This window comes from Gasterosteus aculeatus, chromosome 17 (assembly GCF_964276395.1).
Source record: "Gasterosteus aculeatus chromosome 17, fGasAcu3.hap1.1, whole genome shotgun sequence".
Classification (NCBI taxonomy): Eukaryota; Metazoa; Chordata; class Actinopteri; order Perciformes; family Gasterosteidae; genus Gasterosteus; species Gasterosteus aculeatus.
The window spans coordinates 441,216-464,604 of record NC_135705.1 but is presented as its reverse complement, the minus strand read 5'-3'; the positions used below and the strand labels follow the sequence as shown (position 1 = coordinate 464,604).

Here is a 23,389-nt window from a genome sequence, read left to right as displayed (position 1 = left end):
TCCCAGGAAGAGATGGGCTTCCGGTGGAGCTTTACAAAGAGCTCTGGAGCGAGAATGAGGAGGATCTTCTAACCGTGTTCAACGAGAGTTTTAAAGACATGATGCTTATTAATCCCACAGTTTCTAAACGTTAAGCGTTCCGTGAGCAGGAAGAGACCGCGTTCCACTGTGAGAGGCTTTCTAACACACCGCGGGAGGTTTTTAAAGGGTTTGGTGAGACCTGGTCCACCTTTATTTTAGGAGTCAGCTACAAAAAAGCGCCTCCAAATGGAAGCTGATGTAACACTTGGTTGGAGAGGCAACTGGGAAAAACAGTAGAATACAGAATAGGGCAGGAAGCCCTTCATATTTTGACATATTGCACCAATAAGAGCTAGAATCTGGGTTGATTTTAGGTTTTTCAATAGCATGCAGGATTGTAATGAAAAATGGTGCAACGATGAAATAGAATGTTTCCCTGCAGAGGAACTAGTTTTAACCCTCCTTTCAATACAATGTGAGGAGCTACGGGTTTGTATTGTATTATTTGTTTCTTGTTATTGGTCTGCTTGCTATGTTTATTTCTCGTACATATTCTTTGAAGTAAAATAAAGGTTTTCTAAAAACAACTATAAAAATCTCCCTCTCTCGCTCTCTGTGAAATCCTCAGATGAACTCCTCCCTTTTTATTCATATCTGTTTCTGAGACTATGAATGTGTCACTATTTGTTCTTTTCGTGGTTTCGTGGAGGGACGGGACCCAGATCTTGAACATTGAAAGATATTTCAATGTTTAAGATCTGTTTAAGACAAAGTATTTTGTATTCAAAATAAAAGTAAGTGCACGCAACACATTTTCAGGTTGAATATAGTTTTACTCAGTTATATAATTTTTTGAATAAAATATTTTTTCATTCTTTTTCTTCTTCAGTTGCAGATCTTATTTCTTTTTTTCACATTCAGACTTTTGACCCTGATGCAGCGTAGGGGGCGGGGCATCAACTGAGAGGGGCGTGGAATCATGAGTGACAGTTTATTACTTCGCTTTCCGCGGTGACTCATTTGGTCCCTCGGAGGCTCCAGTAGAAAATTCTCCGGTAGAGAAGCTAAGCTGGTCAGTGTTAGCTCGTTCCGTGAAGGTCGTGAGTCCAAACCGGTGAGTGTTCGCTATAGTTCTATTTTATCGTCTAATTGTTTAACTCAACATTTCCATTTCCAGTATTAATAGTCCTCCATTTTGCCATTCATCCCTAATTTTGCTGGCTTATTTTGGATGGTTGATAGCAGTGTCTAGCTAGTGTTAGCTCATCGCCACATCTAAGATCTAATCGAGATCTAATCGAGCCTGTATTATAATCGCTAGTTGGTTTGTTACATTGTCTATTTTAACTTTTAGTTCCACTGGTTGTTTAACTGAAATACCAATTCATCAGTCTTTCTATTAACACAATCCCGACTACTTTGAGCGCAAATGTGCTTCTTCGGTTAGCACAACGCTTACTGCTAATGCTAGCTAACGTCCACCTGACGCTCCTTGATGACGTTGGAGCATAACGTCCGATAACACCGTGCGCAACAGGCCCCGTCTCACGGAAAGGTCACCCCCCCCCCCCCTCCCACACACACACACACACACACACACACACCTTATGTGATGCAGGGAAGAGATTAAAGTTAACTGAAGCCTCAACGTTTGAGCAAGAAAATCAGTTTTGAACCCCCAAATCATCTTCCATCATGATAATCATTAACACGATTGAATAAATAACGTTCGTGATATGAAAACTGACTTTGGCATGTTCACCTGTTATCTTATAGGCTTAATGGTGTTTATAGCAATACTTTGTCAACATAAGACTAATTGTTATCTCATCCAGGAGGTCAGTGAAGGTCTCATGGCCCCCTCACACACTGCAGTTGACATGACGTGTGAGGGGCCGAGACCACCATATGAGTGGTGCTTCAAAGCCTTCTGTGTCAGCCCCTTTAGCATAGGAAACGCTGCCTCGTTCAGTGTTTCAGGAGGACTGCGATGATTAAAGTAACGTCCTCATACCTTGTGAGGTACACCGATCAAGCGGTGGAACCACAAATGTAAAATGCAGCAACGGGCGTCTTATTTTATTTGTGTGTGTGTGTGTGTGTGGCTTGTTTCCAGTTGATTACATATTGCGTCTGTTTCGCTAACTAACGCTGACTGTGTGTGTTCATCTTGAGCACAAAACGCTGTGTTAACGTCGCCATCCTCCCTGCAGGTGATCGTCATGTCTCTCCCTAAACCTTTGATGAGGGGGCTGCTGGGGAAGCGTCTCCGGTTCCACCTGCCCATCGCCTTCGGCCTGTCGCTAGTGGCCGCCATCGCCTTCAAGGTGAGACGCAACCTTCACAATCCCTGAAAATGGGACGATGTCGCCGACACAAACCTGATCCTCGTGAATCTGATGTTCATCGTCTGTTTCCATCTATTGCTCAATCTCCAAATTCAGCTTTGGGCTGTAAAGAAAAGCGCACAGAATACCTTCATATATGTATATTATATATGTATATGTATATGTATATATATATGTATATATATATGTATATTATATATGTATATTATATATATATAATATATGTTTTTGATTTTATTGTTTCTGAGAAATGAAAGATTCCAGTTTTACCACTTTAACTTCAAGTCACTGAGATACTTTACATGGCGCCAAATCATGTTCAATGGTTTTGATTATTTTAAAAACAAATGTGAACCTGAAGTTTAAGTTTTGGTGGAATTTAAAGTCCAAACGATGAGCCGAGTGTGTCTGGTTTCTCCTCAGTACGGCGTGACGGAGCCACGGAAGAAGGCCTACGCCGACTTCTACAAGCAGTACGACGCCGTCAAAGAGTTCAACGCCATGAAGGAGGCCGGCGTGTTCGAGAGCGTGCAGCCCTCCGGAGAGTAGACCTCTGTGAGTCAGTCTGTGGACCAAAGGGAGGAACATTAGTATTCTAGTTCTATCAGATCAAACTAATACAAGGACTTTATTTATGAACTTTACTCAACTGTGAGGAAGAATGACTTTAAGTATAATGTGACCCCAAACCGGTTCATCTAAATATTAGTTGGAGACTTTGATGTTTGTCAGAAATGCACCATCTGTTTGTCCTCTTCGTCACTGTGTCCCCATCTGACAGTCGTCTTCGTTTTCTTCCAGCTCTTCGTCCCATCGCTCCTTCCTTCCGAGGATCAAGTTCCTCTCGTTATTGACCGGTTTAGACATGAACACGGCTGTGCTGTTTGGTTCCTTTTAAATAAAATATTCTATTAATGTAAAAGCGGATCTCCGATGAATTACTGATGTGTCAAATATACTGTTGCATAAATGCTGTAGAACTGTCCATGCCGGTAGTTTTACTAACAGTATTTACATTCCATCACGTCATTTAGCTGACACTTTTATCCAAAGCGACTTCCAATAAGAACATTTCAACCATCAGGAAACAAAGTCAGAAGAACGACAAACAACAAAGTGCAATTTCATCAAATAAGCCAGTTTACAACTTGCTGTAGATAAAAACCATTATAAGTCCAATGTAAGTGATCCAGTTAGTGTGTTAGTGGAGGTAGAGTGTGAAGAGGTGTGTCTTTAGTCTGAAGATGTGAAGGCTCTCTGTGGTCCTGATGTCTTCACAGACCTCCTTCCACCATTTAGGAGCAGGACAGCAAAGAGTGGAGATCTAGTCGAGTGTTTTGCTCTCAGTGAGGAGGAACAAGCAGTTTATCACATGCAGAGCGGAGAGGTCAGAGGTCGGGGTGTCGGGTTGGACCAGGTCCTGGATGGAAGCTGGACCCCATCTATTCACATCAGGAGAACACGTCCTCACTCAGAAGGCAGCGCAGGTACTGATTCAGGTCCTGGACTACTGTAACTCTCTCCTGCTACCACCATTCCACCTCTGCAGCTCATCCAGAATGCAGCAGCTCCACTGGTCTTTAACCTTCCTAAGTTCTCCCTCACTCCTCCCCTCCTCCGCTCTCTTCACTGGTACCGGTGGCTCATCCAGTTCTAAACACTGGTGCTCACGTACCATGCAAGTATCTACAGCAAGTTGTAAATCAACTTACTTGATGAAATTGCACTTTCTCGTTCTTCTGAGTTTGTGTCATTATGGTTGAAATGCACTTATTGTAAATCGCTTTGGATTAAAGCGTCAGCTAAATGACATGTGATAATGAACATACGCATATTAGTGTACCTGCCGCCCCCTGCCGGTGACGCGTCATACCGCAGCGTCTCTGGCGCCGCCCTGCCGGTGACGCGTCATACCGCAGCGTCTCTGGCGCCGCCCTGCCGGTGACGCGTCATACCGCAGCGTCTCTGGCGCCGCCCTGCCGGTGACGCGTCATACCGCAGCGTCTGTGGCGCCGCCCTGCCGGTGACGCGGCGCGCCGCAGCCTTTGTCCGGCCCGCCTCCCCTGACTGACTTCCTGGTGCGTTTCAAACGGCTGCCGAGCGGGTTTTGTAAGAAAAGTTCAAAGTAGTTCAGGACCCTGTGAGGAAATGGATGAACCCGGAGACGAGGCCCCGGTCCCGGTGTGAAGTCTGCTCGGTGTCTACACCCCGCGTCACTTAGGATTCACGGTTCGCGGCATGTGTTTCGCGGGCTGACGCGTGGACGAGACGCCGCGGGGAACTAACAGGACGCGCTCCCTGCTAGCTGCTGCTAGCCACGTAGCTAGCGAGCTAGCAGGCGGTTGCTTTTGGAGTTAGCTTAGCGGAAGGAGGTGCTGAGAGGAGGACAACATGGAGAACAAGGACAGAGTACAGATGAGGAACCACCCGCGCAGGTAACGTGATGCTCCTGATGACAGGTCATCGATCATCAATCATTGATCGTGTCCGGTTAGCCGCAGGTAGTCCGACACCCGGTAACGCCGAGTGAGTGACGTCATCAACACCGGAGCAGAATTCACCTCAAGTAACACAGTTCCTGAAATACGACCTGTTAAACTATTTAGAAAACTTTCCTTCGTTATTTGGTTAATCAATATTCACACACATGTGACCTGTCAGTTACAAGGTAGACTAATACTACTAATACTACACTGACTAATACTGTAGTAGTATTGTATTACTGCACTAGTACTTCATCCACCACTGAACATTACACAACAAATACATATATTATTACACAGATAAGTTAAACTGAATGTAATTCATTTAGAGTAATTGTCAGTTACTTTAACTCGATTTAACCTGAATTAAAATCATTTTTTGTATTTTACTGAAGTTGATGTTTCAGATCAGAGCTTTTTGTTTATTGCTGAGAGCTTACAGGACAGAAATGAGTTTAAATTAACAGTCATTCCCCATCATATGTTTTCACCCTGAAGTTTTACCAACTATTAGTTGTGTTTCCGCTGCATGTTTTAATGAGGCCACAGTGATTTTAGGTCATGTAGTTTATTTGATCTTGTTGAGTCCGTAATTGTTGTTCTATTGACTTCAGGTGTTTTAATATGTTCATTCCACATTAATCAAATCAATGAAGTCACTCATCTTGGTTCATCTTCAGGTTATTGATTGGAAACTATTCTCATCTTTCAGGATTCTCAAATGTGAAGTCCTTGAGTTTTCTTCTGCAGGATATTTGGTTGTGTCCAGATATGAATTCATAGGTCATAGCAGTTGATTGACAGGAGGAACCGAGTAGTTCCTGCTCGGTCCACTAATCAGGAGGATGCTGCTGAAACTCTGTTTCCTCATCAGAAGACCTCTGAGGCGCTGCTGCTTTATTTAACATGATGACTTGTTCCCTTGAAGTTGTATATTTAAACACACGCCTTGAAGGAGCTGTGATCATTAATATGTCATCTGTGTAAAGATAAACGGAAACATGGTCCCTGTCAGCTGTTAGCCACCGCCATGTACATCCAAACAGTCGACCACCATCTCGCATCTTCTAACTGGTACCCTCTACATCCTGACCTTTGACCTTATTGGCCCTTCTATTTCAGAACAGTGACTTGAGACTCTGTAGACATTACCAAGGACAAAGTGACACTGATCGCATATATTATTATTATTATAATAATAATAGTAGGCGACTGTGGGTCGTCCTCGGATCAGAAGATCGTCAGTTCAATCGCAGGTCCTGGAAACCGCGTGTACATGTGTCCTTGGGCAAGGCACTTAACCCCAGCATTGCTGTGTAGCTGTGACCAGTGTGGTGGGTGGAGGTGAGGCTTTGTGAGTGGGAGCTGCTGTCATCGGTGTGTGAATGATGACATGAAGCGTCTGAGTGATCAGAAGACTAGAAACGAGAAATACAGGAACGTTCCATTTCCCTCGACGGAGGCCACACTCGGGTCACCACGTCGTTTCTTTGTTTCTTTGGGGGTTTGGATGCATTTGTGGTTCTTGGAGGAATTAAACAAGCTGCCCCCCCCTCCACAGACAGCTGAAGAAGCTGAGCGAGGACAGCCTCACCAAGCAGCCAGAGGAAGTCTTTGACGTCCTGGAGAAGTTGGGTGAAGGGTGAGTCCGTCCGTCTGCCTGTCCCACCGCCTCCCGTCTCTGCTCATCATCATAAACGTTGCCGCTTCATTTCCTGTTTCTCAACGCACTTCCTGTTGTAAACGATGAGCTCGACTAACAGGAAGTAAAGAAGCTCGGAGCTTCGATCGTTTATGGAACCTTTGGTTTCATCATTAGAACAAACCGATTAATGTCAACGTGTCTCTTTATTCCATGTCACATGTCACGTCGCCATGACAACGTGTAGAATGATTTATTTATTTAACCAAGTCAATTGAGAACCAATTCACCATTTACAGTGATGACCTGGCCAAGAGGCAGCGGCACAGTGACACAAACGGCACCGATACAATATGACAATCGCATGAAAACAAACGGCTACGGACAACATGGTTACGTTCATAAGCACTGTACAAAAAAAGGCAGATTACTGGAAGTTCTTTGTAAAAATGGAGAGAGAGAAGTGAGGGCTGATGCAGCAGACACCTATGACTTGTTGCAGCGTATGTTTGAACATGTTGACTGCAGCTCCGAGCCGTCAGCGCCGTACATCTGGGGAGGGGAGGATGAGGTTTTTCAAACAGCAAACATTTGGTCTTTTTGGAGTTTGTGGCTGTTGATGGAGGTGATGCTTTGGTGTGTTGGAGTGAGGGACCAGCTGAATACATGATGCTGATGATTTCCAGCCGCTTTGCCGCCATCATTAATATAAGTGGAGAACAAAATAGGGCCTAAGATGGAGCCTTGAGGTACACCTATTGAAATGTTCAGAGGGCAGACATGATGTTTTCCGTCTTAAGCCGCAGGTAGCTATCTATTTAATGTTTTACTCTCTGATTTCAACGTGTCTCTTTCCTCATAAAATAAGGTCATTTTAAAAAGTGCCTTGTTTTTTGCCTAAATTGCTTTGATGTCATATATTTTATGAATAAATATCTTCTGATTTCATTTTTTTCATCATCTTTAGTTCTTGATGTTTTAAATGTATACATCTTATTATGACGGTCTGAACACGCGTGTTATTCTCCGTGCGTTCACTGGTTACCCCGTTTGTCTGGTGGTTAATTCCCGTGGACTAAATCGGCATCAATGCCGACTCATGAATGGCTCCAAATATCTGAGCCTCAAACACTTAACGATGGGACGGAACCAAAGCCTCACGGAGTCAGCGGGACCCTGTGAGTGTGGTTGTGTAGCAGCATTCCTACTGAGGAATGAGGTGCAGCAGGTTAAACTGAGAGGAGCTGAGGTCACATGATCTCACCATCTTCTCCCCTGTTGTCAACACCAGGGCTGCAACTATTATTTTAATAATCGATTAATCAGTCGATTATTTCTTTGATTAATTGATGAATCAGATAAAAAAAACTCCTGCACAGGTCATGTGACCCCTCTGTGTGTGCGTGTGCAGGTCGTATGGTTGTGTGTTCAAAGCCCATTACAAAGAGACCGGGGAGATCGTAGCCATCAAGCAGGTTCCCGTGGAGTCGGACCTGCAGGAGATCATCAAGGAGATCTCCATCATGCAGCAGTGCAACAGGTCCGCGGGTTCTTCTTGTTCAGCTCGAGTCTGATCGGTGCCTTTGTCACAATAATCACCTCCAGCTTGTGTTCAGCCCTCACGTGGTGCGCTACTACGGCAGCTACTTCAAGAACAGCGACCTGTGGATCGTCATGGAGTACTGTGGAGCCGGATCGGTCTCTGACATCATCCGGCTACGCAACAAGACGGTACACACACACACACACACACACACACACAGCACAGAGGACATGTGACTGAGTCTTCTGTCCCCGTAGATAACGGAGGAGGAGATCTGCGCCATCCTGCAGTCCACTCTGAAGGGTCTGGAGTATCTTCACTTCATGAGGAAGATCCACAGGGACATCAAAGCGGGAAACATCCTGCTGAACTCGGAGGGTCAGGCCAAGCTGGCCGACTTCGGCGTGGCCGGACAGCTCACGGTGAGGTTACCTGGGTTTGGGTTAGATGGGTGCAAAGGTCAAACAGATCTGACACCGAATCAGTGGAGATGAAGCTCTCTCTGCTTCTGCTGCCATGTAGGCGTCAAAGTTCAGATCTACGGTGACACCTGAACGTTACTCCTTCTACAGTGATTCCCACCAGAATGAGATGTAACTACGCCGAGCTAACGGTAGCTAAGTGCTAACCATTTTCAAATCACGGACATGTAGCCGAGTAGATTGTTCAGTGACTCACAGACCTTTGGATCACGTTACTGTCACTCAGGGCTGCAACTATCGATTATTCTGACAATCAATTAATCGGATTAAAAACAGCAACCCTTTTATTCTAAAACAGAACTTCACAGTGCAAAGATACTTCAGAAAGTACATGTTGCTTCTTGAACGTAATCATTTATAAAGAAAAATACAAATCAGCAAATTTAACAGGATTTTTTTTAACCTCAGAACTGTTTCTCTAAACTACGCTCACACGTTCACCTAAAGCTTATTCATTAGATTCTTACCATCATTGTAGTTCAGTACATGTATACAACACAAGTACAGCTAAACAACGAGTGCGATGAGATGAACTTAAATCTGTAAATAAATGCATTACAGGCTTCCTGGTTAGCCGCGCTGGTTTAATCCAAATGAGTCTGGTTTGGTCTCCTCACTCACCACGCTACCTAGAACAGGGACATGTCTCCACATACCAAGAGAACACAGATGTTGCCTCCATGCAGCCGTGTGGTGAGATCCCAGCCTCCATCTAGTGCAGCTACACAGTGGTGGTTTGAAGCTGGATCAGCGCATTGTGCATCTGGGTGCGTCGGCAGGCCGCTGACTTGTCGATATCCATCAACGTGTTCCCTTGTTGATGCAGGATGTCTCTTCCTCAGGACACCATGGCCAAGAGGAACACGGTGATCGGCACGCCCTTCTGGATGGCTCCGGAGGTCATACAGGAGATCGGGTACAACTGCGTGGCAGACATCTGGTCCCTGGGCATCACGGCCATAGAGATGGCCGAGGGCAAGCCGCCGTACGCCGACATACACCCCATGAGGGTGAGAGCGGGGGCTCCGTGTGTGTCATAGACAGTTTATTATTTGGTGCAATATGAAGTGATGCTGAAATGACGACCTAATAATAATAAAGTCTGACCTTCATGTTTTGTTCATTCTCTCCATAAGACGACGAGCAAACTACTTTTAAAAGGCTTGTTTTCTAAATGGAGTCTGGCTCCGTCTCCACTAACAGTGTAGCAGCTCCACCAACACGATGGCGCCCTGTTGTTCCTGACAGACTCACTGATGCACACCTATTTCTCTCTTCTCTTCCAGGCCATCTTCATGATTCCCACCAACCCTCCGCCGACCTTCAGGAATCCCGATCTGTGGTCGCCGTCCTTCCAGGACTTTGTCAGCCAGTGTTTGGTGAAGAACCCTGAAAACAGGGCGACGGCCACCCAGCTGCTGCAGGTACCAGCGGGGAAGTTCTGCAGCCTCAATGCGCTTTTGTGTCGCAGGGCTCGCAGGTTGTTGTTGTACATGGTTCCATTTTAACATGTGTACAGAACGTACAATACGGAGTAGTGAGTCAGCAGGGACAACCACCATCAGATGTACATCTCATTACGCTCTAAATCCGCTTTATTGAAGCTTTTAGTTACACAGTTCCATGGTAAATAGTTTATGTGGTTAAACTGATTCTTTTACCAACGTGAGGAGACTTTCTTGTAGCTTCTCGTCTGAAGATGTGGAGACTTCTCTCGGTCTCTTTCTCTTACTTCATCTGTCTTTTGTCCGTCTCTCCTCCAGCATCCCTTCATCAAGTGTCCTAAGCCCAGCTCGGTCCTCAGAGCTCTGATCACAGACGCCATGGAGATCAAACTGAAAAGACAAGAGGAGGCCGAGCAGAGACAGCAGGAGGACGAAGACAACTCGGTAACCGAAACTGAAACCGTGGCTGCTTCATTTTTCATTTGGTTTTAACGTCCTCAAACTTCCTTCAATTCAGGCCGTGAAGAATGAGGAATGATCACGTGACACCTGTGGTCTCAACCATTGATGATGTCATCACTCACTGTTGGGGGGGGCTAGTAGCGTTAGCTAATGGCTAACAGAGGCCCACTTCAGTTCCATTGTGATGCGTTCAGGCTCAACATGTTCATTTAGGTTATAAACTTAATGTAAAATATATATATATATATATATTTTTATATATATATATATATTAGGGTTTTGCTACCATATACATTATTATAGAGCATTAATAATCTCGATAACTAAGATATGGAAACATTTCATTGAATATTTGGAACACCTCAGAAGGCTCCATCGGTCAGCGGTGGTGCGCCTGTTGGTCCTCGCGTGGGCTAAAGTTGCCCCGTGTTGCAGGACGAGGACGAGGTGGACCAGGGCACGATGGTGCGGGCGGGGGCCGGTGACTCGGGGACCGTCCGGGTCGCCGGCTCGTTGTCGGGTTCCCTCGGCGGCACGGCTCGGACCATGATCGCCCACGACGACGATGGCGACACGGGGACCATGAGGTCACAGCTGGGCACCATGGTCATCAACTCGGACGAAGAGGACGAGGAAGAAGCCGGCACCATGAAGAGTGAGTCCAGTGGTCTCTTTCAAACGTGGATCTGAACTTGAGCAGTTTACTGTTCATCCACTAGAGGGAGCTCTGTGCGTGTGGCGAGTGGGGTGATTTCCCAGCATGCATTGCCCTCCCAACACGTCGGTATCGGGTTTACTGGCAGGAAGGCTGCACGTGGGAGCAGAGTGCTTTGGTATTTTACTGCTTCACAATAAACGTATTAAGAGGAAAGACGAGGAGAGAAAAATGTCCCATTTAGAGACGAGGAGCAGAAAGACACACACACACACACACACACACACACACACACACACACACACACGCGCGCGGACCGTCTCCTGTCTGACGTCCTCCTATCGAGTTAGTATTGATCTCCACTTCACTTCAGTTCAAACTGCATTAAGACAGGAACATCTAGAGCTTCTAATTGCCTTTAGCATCTTCAGCTGTGTGTGTGTGTGTGTGTGTGTGTGTGAGATCAGATATTGATCCTTACTAATGCTGCTGAATAATAAAAAGCCTCTTAATTGTTGGTCACGGAGCCTCTTGTCCACTTGGTGGTCACATGACCCAAATCGATCGATCAATCATGATGCCGTAGTCTGACTCAGGAGCTCAGCATTGTTTTCAGCAGAGTCTGATTAGAACAAGTGGAGATTCAAAGACACACGAAGAGTAAAAGCTTTTGTTGAAATACAACACGTCAGCGTTTAGTGTCCCATTGAAACGATGTGTTCAAGGACCGTCAAGACGACGCTCTGACATCAGGGACCTGATACGCGTCCGTTTAAATAAAACCCTTCAGCTGCATTTTAAGGTTCAGCCTGTGGCGTCTCTGCTGTGTTGGATTAAAGTACAAATATCAGTCCAGACTTTTTCTACTTCGAGGCTCCTGCTGCTTCTTGTGCGTCTCATAAGCAAAGCTAGACGCACTCTGTCCTCTTCCCCTTGTCCTGTCTTACATCCTCTGTGATGATGTCATTAATACATTATAAAACCGAGTAAATCAATCTTTTTTTCAACCTGGTGAGAGCAGGTTTATTCTTCCGGAGACGCCGTAACGAACGTGTGCGCGTGAACGTTTCAGGGAGAGACGAGACGATGCAGCCGGCCAAGCCGTCCTTCCTGCAGTACTTTGAGCAGAAGGAGAAGGAGGCCAACAGCCACAGGGAGGGGGGGGGAGACCCGGCAGACCACCGCGGGCCGCCTGAAGGAGACCTCCAGGTGGTGAGTAACACACACACACAGCTTTACATGAGACCGGTTCACCAGAAGGTCCTGGAGGACCAGACCTTTGTTTATGTTTTAATAAAAGAATAAATGGTGACTTTATGATCAGAGTCCAGTAACTAACCTGTGCTAGCCATTAGCTTAACATTAGCATGCATAGGTGGTTGCTAAGCAACACACGTATTAAAAAGAGGAAGAAACGTTGACACTGAACTTTTTGACAACGACAACAAGGAAGAGAATAAATGCGAAAGGTGTTTTTTAGCAGCTATTTTTACACGGTGAAGTGAGTGAATCAGCAGCTGATTGACACTTCAGTGGAACAGGAAGTGTGTGTGCGACGGGTTTATTGTCCCCTTAGAATCCTCAGGATGGAAACCTATTTATTCTTTTATCTAAAGACGTCGGCTTATTTTTAGATCCGTCCACTTGGTTATTTCTGTATTCTGCTTCCAGATGTTGTTCATCATGTATTTATCCAAAAGAGCCTCATGTTGTCTCTTCATCACCTAGTAGTGATGAAGAGGAGGCCCTCGTCACATTTAGTTGAATATATTGAGACATATTTATGTTACATCTGCGTTCGTTCTATTGATGATGTCATCGTGCAGCATGTGGGCGGAGTCTAACCTCCATTCTTGAGACAAAGATCCTTTTATGTCTATTTCTCTTTTCCTTGTTTGCTTCCTGTCTCTTCTCAAGGAGACATGAAGGTTGAATGAAGCAGCATCGGTCACGGCTGAAATGTGCATTTCTATTGGCCAACAACCGAGTCATTAATATCCTCACATTTGTTTCCTGTGATAATCAATCACTGAGAACAAAGAGAACTTTCCCTCCTGCCCTAACCGGTGTTATTTCTGCCCCATTGATTTGTGGGTAATAAATAGCCAAAGTGCTGCTGGTAGAGCCGCGAGGGCCAATGCATTCATCAGCCCCCTCGATCGGGTATTTCTAGAAGAAATCAATATCAAACCACTAAAGAACAAAGACGATTCTTTAATATGAACAAACGTGAACCGTTCCAGTCTTCATGAATCTGTATGAGATCAGATGAATCCTCCTTCAGAAGGAGCTCTCTGGACCTGAAGGGACACCAGATAAGTGTCACCTGGGTAGAAGGAGCTTGTTCATCTGCTTTCTGCTTGACGGCTGGAAACGAGGAGCAGGAGTTTGTTAAAACCATAAATGTGTGTCTGCAGGTGAGCTCGTGGTCGGTGGAGGAGCTTCGCCTCCGTCTGGCCTCTCTGGACCCTCAGATGGAGCAGGAGATCGAGGAGATCCGGCGCCGCTACCAGACCAAGAGGAGGCCCATCATGGACGCCATTGAGGCCAAGAAGCGTCGGCAGCAGAACTTCTGAGGGGGGAACCACTGAAGAAGAACCTCCGACCTCTGAACTCTGCAGATCTTCCTCTTTGTTATACTGGATTAATTCTTCTTCTTCACGTCGGTACGTCATTGCTTAAGGTACCGGAGGTTCACGTCATCTCTGGACTTCAAGAAACCTTGAACCTTCTGGAAAAGTTTAAGTAAAAACTAGAACTGATAAACTGATCCAGGCCCGTTGCCCCGGTGACCAATAATAAGGAAGGGAATGTTTTTATTCTTCATCACTCAGCTGAACGTCTTCATCACTGAGCAGAACTTGTTCCTGTTTGTTGGGTTTTCTACTTACGTCTTTTAATGTTCATAACTCATGGTGTTTTATTTAGATGGACTCTGGTGTCGACGTAATCAGATATTATGAATCCAGCAACAACACAACATTTACATACAAATATTCCTGAAAAGATCAAAGAGCTGCATATTGATATGAAATCAACATTTCTATCATATATTTGTGTCACTGCTCAACCACTTCAGGTATTTATCCCCCCAATCAAAAGATCGACGTTGAGACATTTACATCTATTCTGAAATGCAATAAAGTCAGTTTAAAGGAATGTTTGTCTCCTAAAGACCGTAGACACAGATTGTTAAACCTCAATAACTACAATTATATAACCAACAATCCAAACAACACAATGTCGATGCAGGACAAAAGTGGAATGTAAATGAGCATTTAAACGTAGTCAGTCTGTTGATTCATGTCCATCTTCATCAACTTCCCCATCATCATCATCATCATCATCCTCTGTTTAGCCTGCAGCGATATTCTTCGTACATCTGCGTATATATTTCTTCTTCACTGAGTTGACAGATTTATGGCACTGACCCAACAAAGTGGATTATTAGTTTGAAACGCTCTAAATGAGAAAATTAACAAGTTGAGTTGCTGGAAGATACAGTCTGAAGCTGAAGAGGCTGCGGCCTGAAGCTGAAGAGGCTGCGGCCTGAAGCTGAAGAGGCTACGGTCTGAAGCCGAAGAGGCTGCGGCCTGAAGCTGAAGAGGCTGCGGCCTGAAGCTGAAGAGGCTGCGGCCTGAAGCCGAAGAGGCTACGGTCTGAAGCCGAAGAGGCTACGGCCTGAAGCCGAAGAGGCTACGGTCTGAAGCTGAAGAGGCTGCGGCCTGAAGCTGAAGAGGCTACGGTCTGAAGCCGAAGAGGCTGCGGCCTGAAGCTCAAGAGGCTGCGGCCTGAAGCTCAAGAGGCTGCGGCCTGAAGCTCAAGAGGCTGCGGCCTGAAGCTGAAGAGGCTGCGGCCTGAAGCTGAAGAGGCTGCGGCCTGAAGCTGAAGAGGCTGCGGCCTGAAGCTGAAGAGGCTGCGGCCTGAGGCCGAAGAGGCTGCGGCCTGAAGCCGAAGAGGCTGCGGCCTGAAGCCGAAGAGGCTGCGGCCTGAAGCCGAAGAGGCTGCGGCCTGAAGCCGAAGAGGCTGCGGCCTGAGGCTGAAGAGGCTGCGGCCTGAGGCTGAAGAGGCTGCGGCCTGAGGCTGAAGAGGCTGCGGCCTGAGGCTGAAGAGGCTGCGGCCTGAAGCCGAAGAGGCTGCGGCCTGAGGCCGAAGAGGCTGCGGCCTGAAGCCGAAGAGGCTGCGGCCTGAAGCTCAAGAGGCTGCGGCCTGAAGCTCAAGAGGCTGCGGCCTGAGGCTCAAGAGGCTGCGGCCTGAAGCCGAAGAGGCTGCGGCCTGAAGCCGAAGAGGCTGCGGCCTGAAGCCGAAGAGGCTGCGGCCTGAAGCTCAAGAGGCTGCGGCCTGAAGCTCAAGAGGCTGCAGTTTGAGGCGTGAAGCTACGGCCTGAAGGCCCCTCCCCTCTACAGCAGCACGTAAGCAGCTTTATTTTTCTACGTATCTTTAGAAGTTCCACAGAGAAGCAGCTGCTCAGGTCATTGAGCTCCTCAGGGTGAAACAATAGAAGCTTAACGTTCTGTAAATATTACAGCACATCTGACTCTTTGTTCTGATTAGTCAGTTAAGGGTTTGAGCCCCAAAACGAAACGCTGTCATTGAGTTATGTTTACATATTTAACAGTCAAGTTATATCAAGGAGATTAATGATCCAGATGTTTGAACTCTTTGTTACAATCAAAACAAAAAAGGGGAAATGTAAAGAAATAATGCAGCTTGATTGTTATTAAATATGATGCCTGCTGAAACACAGTCGTGATCACTGGAAGAAACGTCAACCTGTTTCTGTGTTGATTAAAACAAAGTAAGTAAGAACAGAACACATCTGGTTCTGGTCCCGCTGATGATTAGACTTTTATTTCCAGATGTTTTATAGTAAATCTGTTCAACAAATACAAACCATATGAACATAAAATTGCAATCCCCATAGAAAAGACGGTGAGATCTGGAGAAAATGGTGTAAAAAATATAATTTCAAGGATTACAAACGTTTCTTCAGATTTGTTTTCTTTAATTCTTTTGTATGTTTAGTTTTTTTTCCTTGTTTCACACACGGTTTGGCTCTGAACTTCCTATTCTGCATTGAATAATTCAGTGGAAGTTTGTTTCACATCACTGATATTTGTTCTGTTGATTTAAATAAAAACTGAGGGCATTTAAATCACTTGTTTGTTTTTGCTGTTAAAATCGTTTCTGGCATTTTTCAAAGAATCAAAGACGTGAGATAACTACTATATATTCTACCACCATTATTAGTATTGTTACATTACTATTATGTTATATTAATAGTATTTCATTTCAATGATCCTTTTCTTCCCATCACTTCCTTTCTCCGTCTCTCTGCTCCACCTTTTTCTTTTTTCTCATCTTATCCAGCAAATACAACTTTTGTTCCTTCATTCTCACTTTACTATGATGTTTTTTTATTTTTGCAATCAGCTGAAGCCAAATTGGCGCGTAAACCAAGCGGCCGCTGCAGTCAGTTACATCGAGACGGAGCTTTTTGCATTGGAAGTAAAACCACCAGAGACGCGACATTCAGCAGAGAAGTGAGCTGAGGAATTACTCCACGTGTCAAACAGAAGGGGTGGGTGACAAACGGGCCACTTAAAGCACCGCTATGCTAAGCTAGCTGCTAAGCTACTTCCATCTCAACACACTCTGCAGTCTGCAGAGGACCACCACTGTGTCCCTAAAAGACGATGGTTTGAAAATGTCCTGCTAAATGTGAGGACATTGTTGTCGCTTTGAACGAAGCCGCTAAATGACGGCGAGTTGAGAGCAAAGTGACGAGGACATCAGGAAGAGTCGTAGTTCAACGTGCTCAACAAGTTCTACCTGGTGGAATTCAGAGTTTGTTAGTTATGGGTTTAAAATAATACACACTTTCTAAAGTGATTACGCATTATTTTTAAGATTTAGTCTTTAGAAGAAAAAAAACATTCATTAAAAACAACATTCATTAGTCGTGATTAATGAATTTCAAAATGTGCGATTAATTGGTTAATCTATTGACAGCCCTGGGTCGAGATAAAATATCAAACCATTTTGTTAAACAGTTTGCAGATGGTGACTTACGATGCTCACGTGTTTTATCTAAACTGATTTTAGCAGTTAAGAAGGCTCGTTTGTCTGGCGGGGGGGCAGCTAAATTCACCCAGGATAAATAACGTTCTAATCCCTTATCCTGGTTCCCTCTGATCACTTCCTGTTTACTTCCTGTTCTATTGGGTGTTTCGGCGCTCGACGTTGTTTTTTTAAGGTAACTAAACGTTGGTCGGGAGAAGGACGGCATCCACAGAGGAAACAAACAGGACGTCGGTCGGCAGCTCCTTCCTCTTCAGGAGGGAGGAGTAGGATGGGTGTTCCACGTAGCTGTAGTTGACTACGCCTACGTCGTCCTCGTCGTCGATGTCTTCCTCCATGTCGTCGGTGTCGTCGTCCTCCTCGTCCTCGCAGCTCATCCGCACCTTCCTGCGGTGGTTGTTCCTCACCGAGGCCTCCAGGGCCTTCTGCTTCCGGTAGAAGTGGGAGAACTTGTTGAAGATGATCGTGATGGGCAGCGACACCACCAGCGTGCCGCCCAGGATGCAGCCGCCCGCCGCCAGCTTCCCAGCCACCGTGACGGGAACTACGTCTCCATAGCCGACGGTGGTCATGCTGACCGTCCCCCACCACCAGCAGGCCGGGATGGTGTCCAGACCGACGCCCTGGAGGGGAGACGATAGCAGAACGATAACAGTACGACAACGACAAGATAATGATGAAATAATATGATGACACCCACCTCCTCGTACTCGGCCGTGTAGGCGATGCCGGAGAAGACCGACACTCCCACGGCGAGGTAGAGCAGCAGGATGCCGACTTCTCGGTAGCTGTACTGTAGAGAGGAGACGGACGCTTTAATGAGGCGACGAGCACAAACATGGAAACCTGCTTATTGACATGTGGTCATTTTTATTTACACCTCAAATATCTTCACTATGAACATACTTTTAGTGACATTACAGCTTTGTAATATCTCAACTTGTAGCTCCAGAACGAGCATCAGCAATACTTACATACTGAATGTTTACTGTAGCAGTACTTTACTGCCTTCACTACTACACTAAATTATTGTCAGTGGTAAATCTCTGAACCTGAGATTTAATCTGACGTCTCATTTTGAAATCGGCCAGGAAAGCTCTCCGCAGCGCTTATTAAAGTGCTGCTTTGTTCTGGATGTAAATATATTTCATCCAAATCCAGTTAGAGCTCCTCTTCCTCCTCTTCTTCCCCGAGGAAAGGAGACGGTAACGTGACCCTCAGCTTCTCTGCTGGTCCGACTGACCATCGCTCAGCGTAACTATGTTACACCTTGGACTCCCATTGAATCAGGACATCCGCTACATCTTAGCAGAAGGTCAAACAGAAGGTCACACCGAGGGTTAGCAGACGGTTACACAGAAGGTCAAACAAGGTCAAACAGAAGGTCGGCAGACGGTTACACAGAAGGTCACACAGAAGGTCACACCGAGGGTTAGCAGACGGTTACACAGAAGGTCAAACAAGGTCAAACAGAAGGTCGGCAGACGGTTACACAGAAGGTCAAACAAGGTCAAACAGAAGGTCGGCAGACGGTTACACAGAAGGTCAAACAAGGTCAAACAGAAGGTCGGCAGACGGTTACACAGAAGGTCAAACAAGGTCAAACAGAAGGTCGGCAGACGGTTACACAGAAAAGACGTGTTCTCACCCGGAGAGTCGCTCCCAGGGAGCGGAGACCCGTCGAGTGTCGGGCCAACTTCAGAACTCTGAAGATCCTCATTAAGCGGAACACCTGAGGGACGGAGACGCTTTGTTCAATCTCCTCACGAAGAAAGAGTAAAAATAACTTATTCAAAAGAATCTGATGGATCTGAAGATCCAGTTTAAGGAGATAAACATGTTTCAGTTCAATCAAGTGATCAGGAGCTGAGATCAATATGCTAAGTCATCCGGTCTGCTGCAAGGAAATACACTTTCTACAGTATGTTAGTATGTTTCATTATGTAACATTTTGTATAAATATTCTAGGATGGCCGATGAGAATCTTTTGAACCTGTACGAGTCGTCCCAGAACTCCCAGTTGGGACTCGGATCCCACAGTGGTGTCAAACAGCAGGGTGACGTAGACCGGAGCGACTGACACCAGGTCGATGATGTTCAAAGGGTGGTGCAAGAACTTCCTCTTGTTCGGAGCGAGAAGCAGCCGGGTCACCACCTCACACACAGACAATACTCAATAGAAGCAGTATAACCAGAACCCCCAGTACCACCAGTAGAACCAGAGGCACCATTACCACCACAACCAGCAGAATCAGTACCACCAGTAGAACCAGAACCACCAGTACTATCAGTAACCAGTAGAACCAAAATCACTTGTACCGTCAGTAGAATCAGACTCACCAGTAGAACCACAACCATCATTTACCTCCAGCAGAATCAGTACCACAAGTAGAACTAGTGCTACCAGTAACACGTCCTCTCACCTCGAAGGTGAACCAGCAGGTGCAGAAGACCTCCAGAGCCTGCATGGAGGGGTCCTCCATTAACTTCCCTTCATCATCAAAGGTCTAAGGACAGAGGAGAAAAGGACAGGAGAGTAGACAGAAGGACAGAGGAGAAAAGGACAGGAGAGTAGACAGAAGGACAGGGGGGGAAAAAGACATCTTTTACCAGTGTTTGTTACCTGTGTTTTTTACTGGTGTCTTTTACTGATGTCTGTTACTGCTGACCTTTGGTAGTGTCCTTTACTGGTGTCTTTTACCGGTGTCTGTTACTGCTACTGTTACTTTAGCGGTGTCTTTTACGGGTGTAACCGGCGTTACTCACCTGGTATTCCGGGATGCTGCTGATGCACATGGAGGCGATGGAGGCGAGCACCACCCCGATGGAGACCAAGCTGAAGAGCTTACTGGGAAGGGAGTAACCCGGATTCTCCAGAGTCAACCACAGACACTTCCTCACGTTACCGTGACGCACTTCCTGGAAGTGGAGCATGTCTCTGTGACGGACCAGGAGGAAGGAGAAGGAGAGAAGGGGAAGTCATGGAGATCTACTTACATTTAAAACGCTAAATATTTATATGTATACTGTTTATACTTTACATTTGTCATACATGTTGGCATACCCTTAAAATTAGAACTATATACTTCTAGGCTGAAGTTTCAACCATTGAATGTCTGTCCCGTGATCGTCCCCTTCTCCTCGCTGACAACAATCACTAATTAGGACAACCGACTTTTCCCGTATTTACCCACACTGCCTATTGGGCCCTCCTGTGTCACAGTAAGCTTCTTCCTTGGCTTCTCTTCTCTGTCCTCTGTCCTATCTCCCCTCCCTTACCTCCTCTTACCTATCCTCAGTCCTCTGTTCTACCCACAGATCTGAGCTGTGTCTGTCCTTACCGGTTTAGGTCTGAGATCTCGTCCACCGACGTGTCTACGCTGCTCACCTCGCTGTCCTCGTCCCAGGTGTGATGGCGGCTGCCCTCCAGCTTGCGGTCATGGTAACGGTAACTACAGCAACTGTCCAGGAAGAACTCGTTGATGCCCCAGTACTCTATCTCCTGACTGAGGAGGACACGTCAGAAAATCAAGGTAGTATCATGTAGAGATTGTGTGGAGGACATGGGACAGGGGGACAGGATGAAAGACGGGGCACAGGATGTAGCGTGTGTGAGGCAGGAAGACCGACCTGAAGGAGAAGACACACAGCTCCTCCATGATGTGGAGTTTCCCCGTCTGGTAGAAGTGGAGGACGTAAGTGAAGAGGCCCGGATTCCTATCAAAATAAAACTCCTTCTGCTGCACGTCGTAGTCGTCACACACCTGCAGAGAGAGGGAGGACGCTTCCAGATGGAGACGAGAGACACAGAGGGGAGGGGAGGTCCTGTGAGAGGCTGGAAGGTCCTCCAGCCACCCGCAGGACCTCCTCAACCAGGACGTCCTCCAGCCACTTACAGGACCTCCTCAACCAGGACGTCCTCCAGCCACTTACAGGACCTCCTCAACCAGGACGTCCTCCAGCCACCCGCAGGACCTCCTCAACCAGGACGTCCTCCAGCCACTTACAGGACCTCCTCAACCAGGACGTCCTCCAGCCACCCGCAGGACCTCCTCAACCAGGACGTCCTCCAGCCACCCGCAGGACCTCCTCAACCAGGACGTCCTCCAGTCACTTACAGGACCTCCTCAACCAGGACGTCCTCCACCCACCTGCAGGACCTCCTCAACCAGGACGTCCTCCACCCACCTGCAGGATGTCCTCCTCCGAGTCACATGACAGCAGCTTTCCCAGCCGTGTGTTGGGGAACCTCCTCAGCGTGCTGCGGCAGAGGCTCCTCTTCAGACCGCCGACATTGATGTGGACCAGACCATCGCCGGAGTCCTGCTGGGCCCAGTAGGGCAGATGCTCCGTCACCATGGTTACCTGCCGATGACCCATGACATCATACCACTGAGATCTCCGGCTAAGTCAGCGGCAACGACGAGAAGAAAACTTTGGGACTTTCTGGCAAGTAGAAGCCTGAGATGGTATTTCCTCTCTTGTTCCCCGCTTGGTGAAGCCTCTGAGATTCCATCTCATCTGCCAAAAGCTTCTGAGATATAACGAGCAGACGCTAATCTAACGTACGAGACGTCCTGAAGTGGACAAACAGGCACAAAGAGCATTGGCCCAGAGCCAGCAGGCTTTCACTGGAACTTCTAAGAGACACAAACTTCAACCCTGATATTTACTTCCTATCAACATGGACAACAAGTAGCTGCCACTGCTCCTCTCATGTACTCAAACACCCACACGGCTTTCAAAATAAAACGCCAACACCACTCAGCAGATGAGGAAACCTCTTAAAATGTAAAATGTACAAACCCTGGCAGCAGGAAGTGTCCCGCTGCAGTAAAGTGTGGCTTTAATGTCAAGTAATCCAGTTAGAGAGAGAAGAGTAGACTTAATGCTGTTTGACTGAACCTGAACCAGAACCTCTACGTCTACGAGTCTTTCTTCCTGCTGATGTTTAACCTGAGAGATCACATCTGTCTCCATAAGGGGACAGAGTCGCTTCCGGTGTGTCTGTGGCAGTTTAATGTCTTCATACTTGTTTAGTGAGACTTTGTAGTTGATTTCCTTTTTGTTAAAAGGTCCATGTTAAGAGTCTTTAGAAGGTCCAGAGTCTGGTGCACAGTCCGGTTCACCATGGAACCGTTAAAAAGCCCCAATAACCGAGGAGAAGAAGACGCTGGTGTAAATAATGTTTAATAAACAATTCATAAGAGTATTTGGATACAGGAAGTCGCCTCAAAGCTTCAGACTTACTGAGCTTTGAACATGTGCTTCTTGATTCATTTAACAACATGTCCCCCTGTGAGCTTCTCATTAGGCTTCATTTAGCAGGAAAACTCCACCAGCCGGATAAAGTGAAACCTGTTTTTTCTAAGTAGAATGTTGTTTTGAATCCTTTTCTATCAGTGAGGCAGAAACATGAGAACTCGAGACGTCTCCATGAGAATAAGAGCTTCAAATGAATAATACCTTTATTTTACAGAAATAAAGTTGGTCTATAAGTAATCCGTTAAATATGATCTAAATTAACATCATACCTGAGAGTTCAATCAGTACGCTCCTTCACCACGACGTCCTCGTCTTCATCACCCTCCTCACAAACCCTCCTTCACCCCATGGGGCGTTTTTACTTTCACCTCTGAGGAGGAACGAATCCGATCCGCTGAGAGGAAAAACAAGTCAAGAAGCAGAGGATGAAGAGGTGGGGGGCTTGTCCCCCCTGAAGCACGGTGAGTAAATGTCCTTCCTGCTGCCTGGAACCGGCAGAGGGTCCGGTACCGGGGGGAGGGTCCGGTACCGGGGCGTCCTCTCTCTGAGCAATGCTTCGGCTTTTTCCGTCACTGAAGCGGAAATACCTTCAAACAGCAAACTGCTGATGATGACGAGTTAGTGTGTGTGTGTGTGTGTGTGTGTGTGTGTGTGTGTGTGTATATGACATTTTATTCATATTTTGGACTGTTTTTATCATTGCTGTGAAGAACAATAAGAGTAAAATACATTAAGTTTGTTTTTAGTTTTTTTATAATGAATCTTTTTTACTCTTGCATATGGAATTTGACTCCGTGCTCTATTAGGAAAACCCCCCAATAACAACAATATACTAAAGGTTATTTATAAGAACAACAGATAGAACTGAAAAAAAACAAAAGTATGTAACAGCTATACAATATAAATATCTACTCATATAACTCTTAACGGTTGATGTTTTCTCTGAACATTTCATGTGTTAT

The 23,389-nt window shown here is 46.2% G+C and overlaps 3 protein-coding genes across 4 annotated transcripts; 2 read left to right on the top strand and 1 right to left on the bottom strand.

Annotated features, from left to right (window-relative positions):
• Positions 1 to 970: 970 nt before the first annotated feature.
• On the top strand, positions 971 to 3,291 carry cox6c (cytochrome c oxidase subunit 6C). Of its 2 annotated transcripts, none has more exons than XM_040204971.2 (4): positions 971 to 1,135; positions 2,235 to 2,348; positions 2,793 to 2,924; positions 3,171 to 3,291. In XM_040204971.2, the coding sequence occupies exons 2-3, from the start codon at positions 2,244 to 2,246 to the stop codon at positions 2,916 to 2,918; spliced, it is 231 nt and encodes a 76-aa protein (XP_040060905.1). In that variant the 5' UTR covers positions 971 to 1,135; positions 2,235 to 2,243; the 3' UTR covers positions 2,919 to 2,924; positions 3,171 to 3,291. The 2 variants fall into 2 exon arrangements, with proteins under 2 accessions (XP_040060905.1, XP_077948777.1); XM_078092651.1 differs by lacking the exon at positions 3,171 to 3,291 and adding an exon at positions 3,122 to 3,132 and having other exon boundaries at positions 1,010 to 1,135.
• A 936-nt stretch (positions 3,292 to 4,227) lies between these two features.
• On the top strand, positions 4,228 to 16,236 carry LOC120835076 (serine/threonine-protein kinase 4). Its single transcript, XM_040203621.2, has 11 exons — positions 4,228 to 4,804; positions 6,414 to 6,494; positions 7,906 to 8,034; positions 8,111 to 8,225; positions 8,295 to 8,459; positions 9,362 to 9,529; positions 9,806 to 9,943; positions 10,283 to 10,408; positions 10,862 to 11,081; positions 12,154 to 12,293; positions 13,499 to 16,236. The coding sequence occupies exons 1-11, from the start codon at positions 4,761 to 4,763 to the stop codon at positions 13,655 to 13,657; spliced, it is 1,485 nt and encodes a 494-aa protein (XP_040059555.2). The 5' UTR covers positions 4,228 to 4,760; the 3' UTR covers positions 13,658 to 16,236.
• On the bottom strand, positions 15,833 to 23,001 carry LOC120835075 (delayed-rectifier potassium channel regulatory subunit KCNS2). Its single transcript, XM_040203620.2, has 10 exons — positions 22,697 to 23,001; positions 21,351 to 21,527; positions 20,793 to 20,926; positions 20,504 to 20,668; positions 19,929 to 20,100; positions 19,586 to 19,669; positions 19,156 to 19,317; positions 18,811 to 18,894; positions 17,863 to 17,955; positions 15,833 to 17,785 (listed from the first exon to the last, which is right to left on the bottom strand). Exons 2-10 carry the CDS (start codon positions 21,519 to 21,521, stop codon positions 17,342 to 17,344), a joined length of 1,509 nt encoding a protein of 502 aa, XP_040059554.2. The 5' UTR covers positions 21,522 to 21,527; positions 22,697 to 23,001; the 3' UTR covers positions 15,833 to 17,341.
• Positions 23,002 to 23,389: the final 388 nt, after the last annotated feature.

Excerpts from the sequence above, each read along its gene's own strand:
- LOC120835076 (XM_040203621.2), top strand. The coding sequence starts at position 4,761 with ATGGAGAACAAGGACAGAGTACAGATGAGGAACCACCCGCGCAG. Across the intron at positions 6,495-7,905 it reads CTGGAGAAGTTGGGTGAAGG|GTCGTATGGTTGTGTGTTCA; the intron begins GTGAGTCCGTCC and ends GTGCGTGTGCAG. Across the intron at positions 8,226-8,294 it reads TCCGGCTACGCAACAAGACG|ATAACGGAGGAGGAGATCTG; the intron begins GTACACACACAC and ends CTGTCCCCGTAG.
- cox6c (XM_040204971.2), top strand. The coding sequence starts at position 2,244 with ATGTCTCTCCCTAAACCTTTGATGAGGGGGCTGCTGGGGAAGCGTCTC. Across the intron at positions 2,349-2,792 it reads TGGCCGCCATCGCCTTCAAG|TACGGCGTGACGGAGCCACG; the intron begins GTGAGACGCAAC and ends GTTTCTCCTCAG.
- LOC120835075 (XM_040203620.2), bottom strand. The coding sequence starts at position 21,521 with ATGGTGACGGAGCATCTGCCCTACTGGGCCCAGCAGGACTCCGGCGAT. Across the intron at positions 19,318-19,585 it reads CCTGCTGGTTCACCTTCGAG|GTGGTGACCCGGCTGCTTCT; the intron begins GTGAGAGGACGT and ends TCTGTGTGTGAG. Across the intron at positions 17,956-18,810 it reads CCCTGGGAGCGACTCTCCGG|TACAGCTACCGAGAAGTCGG; the intron begins GTGAGAACACGT and ends TCCTCTCTACAG.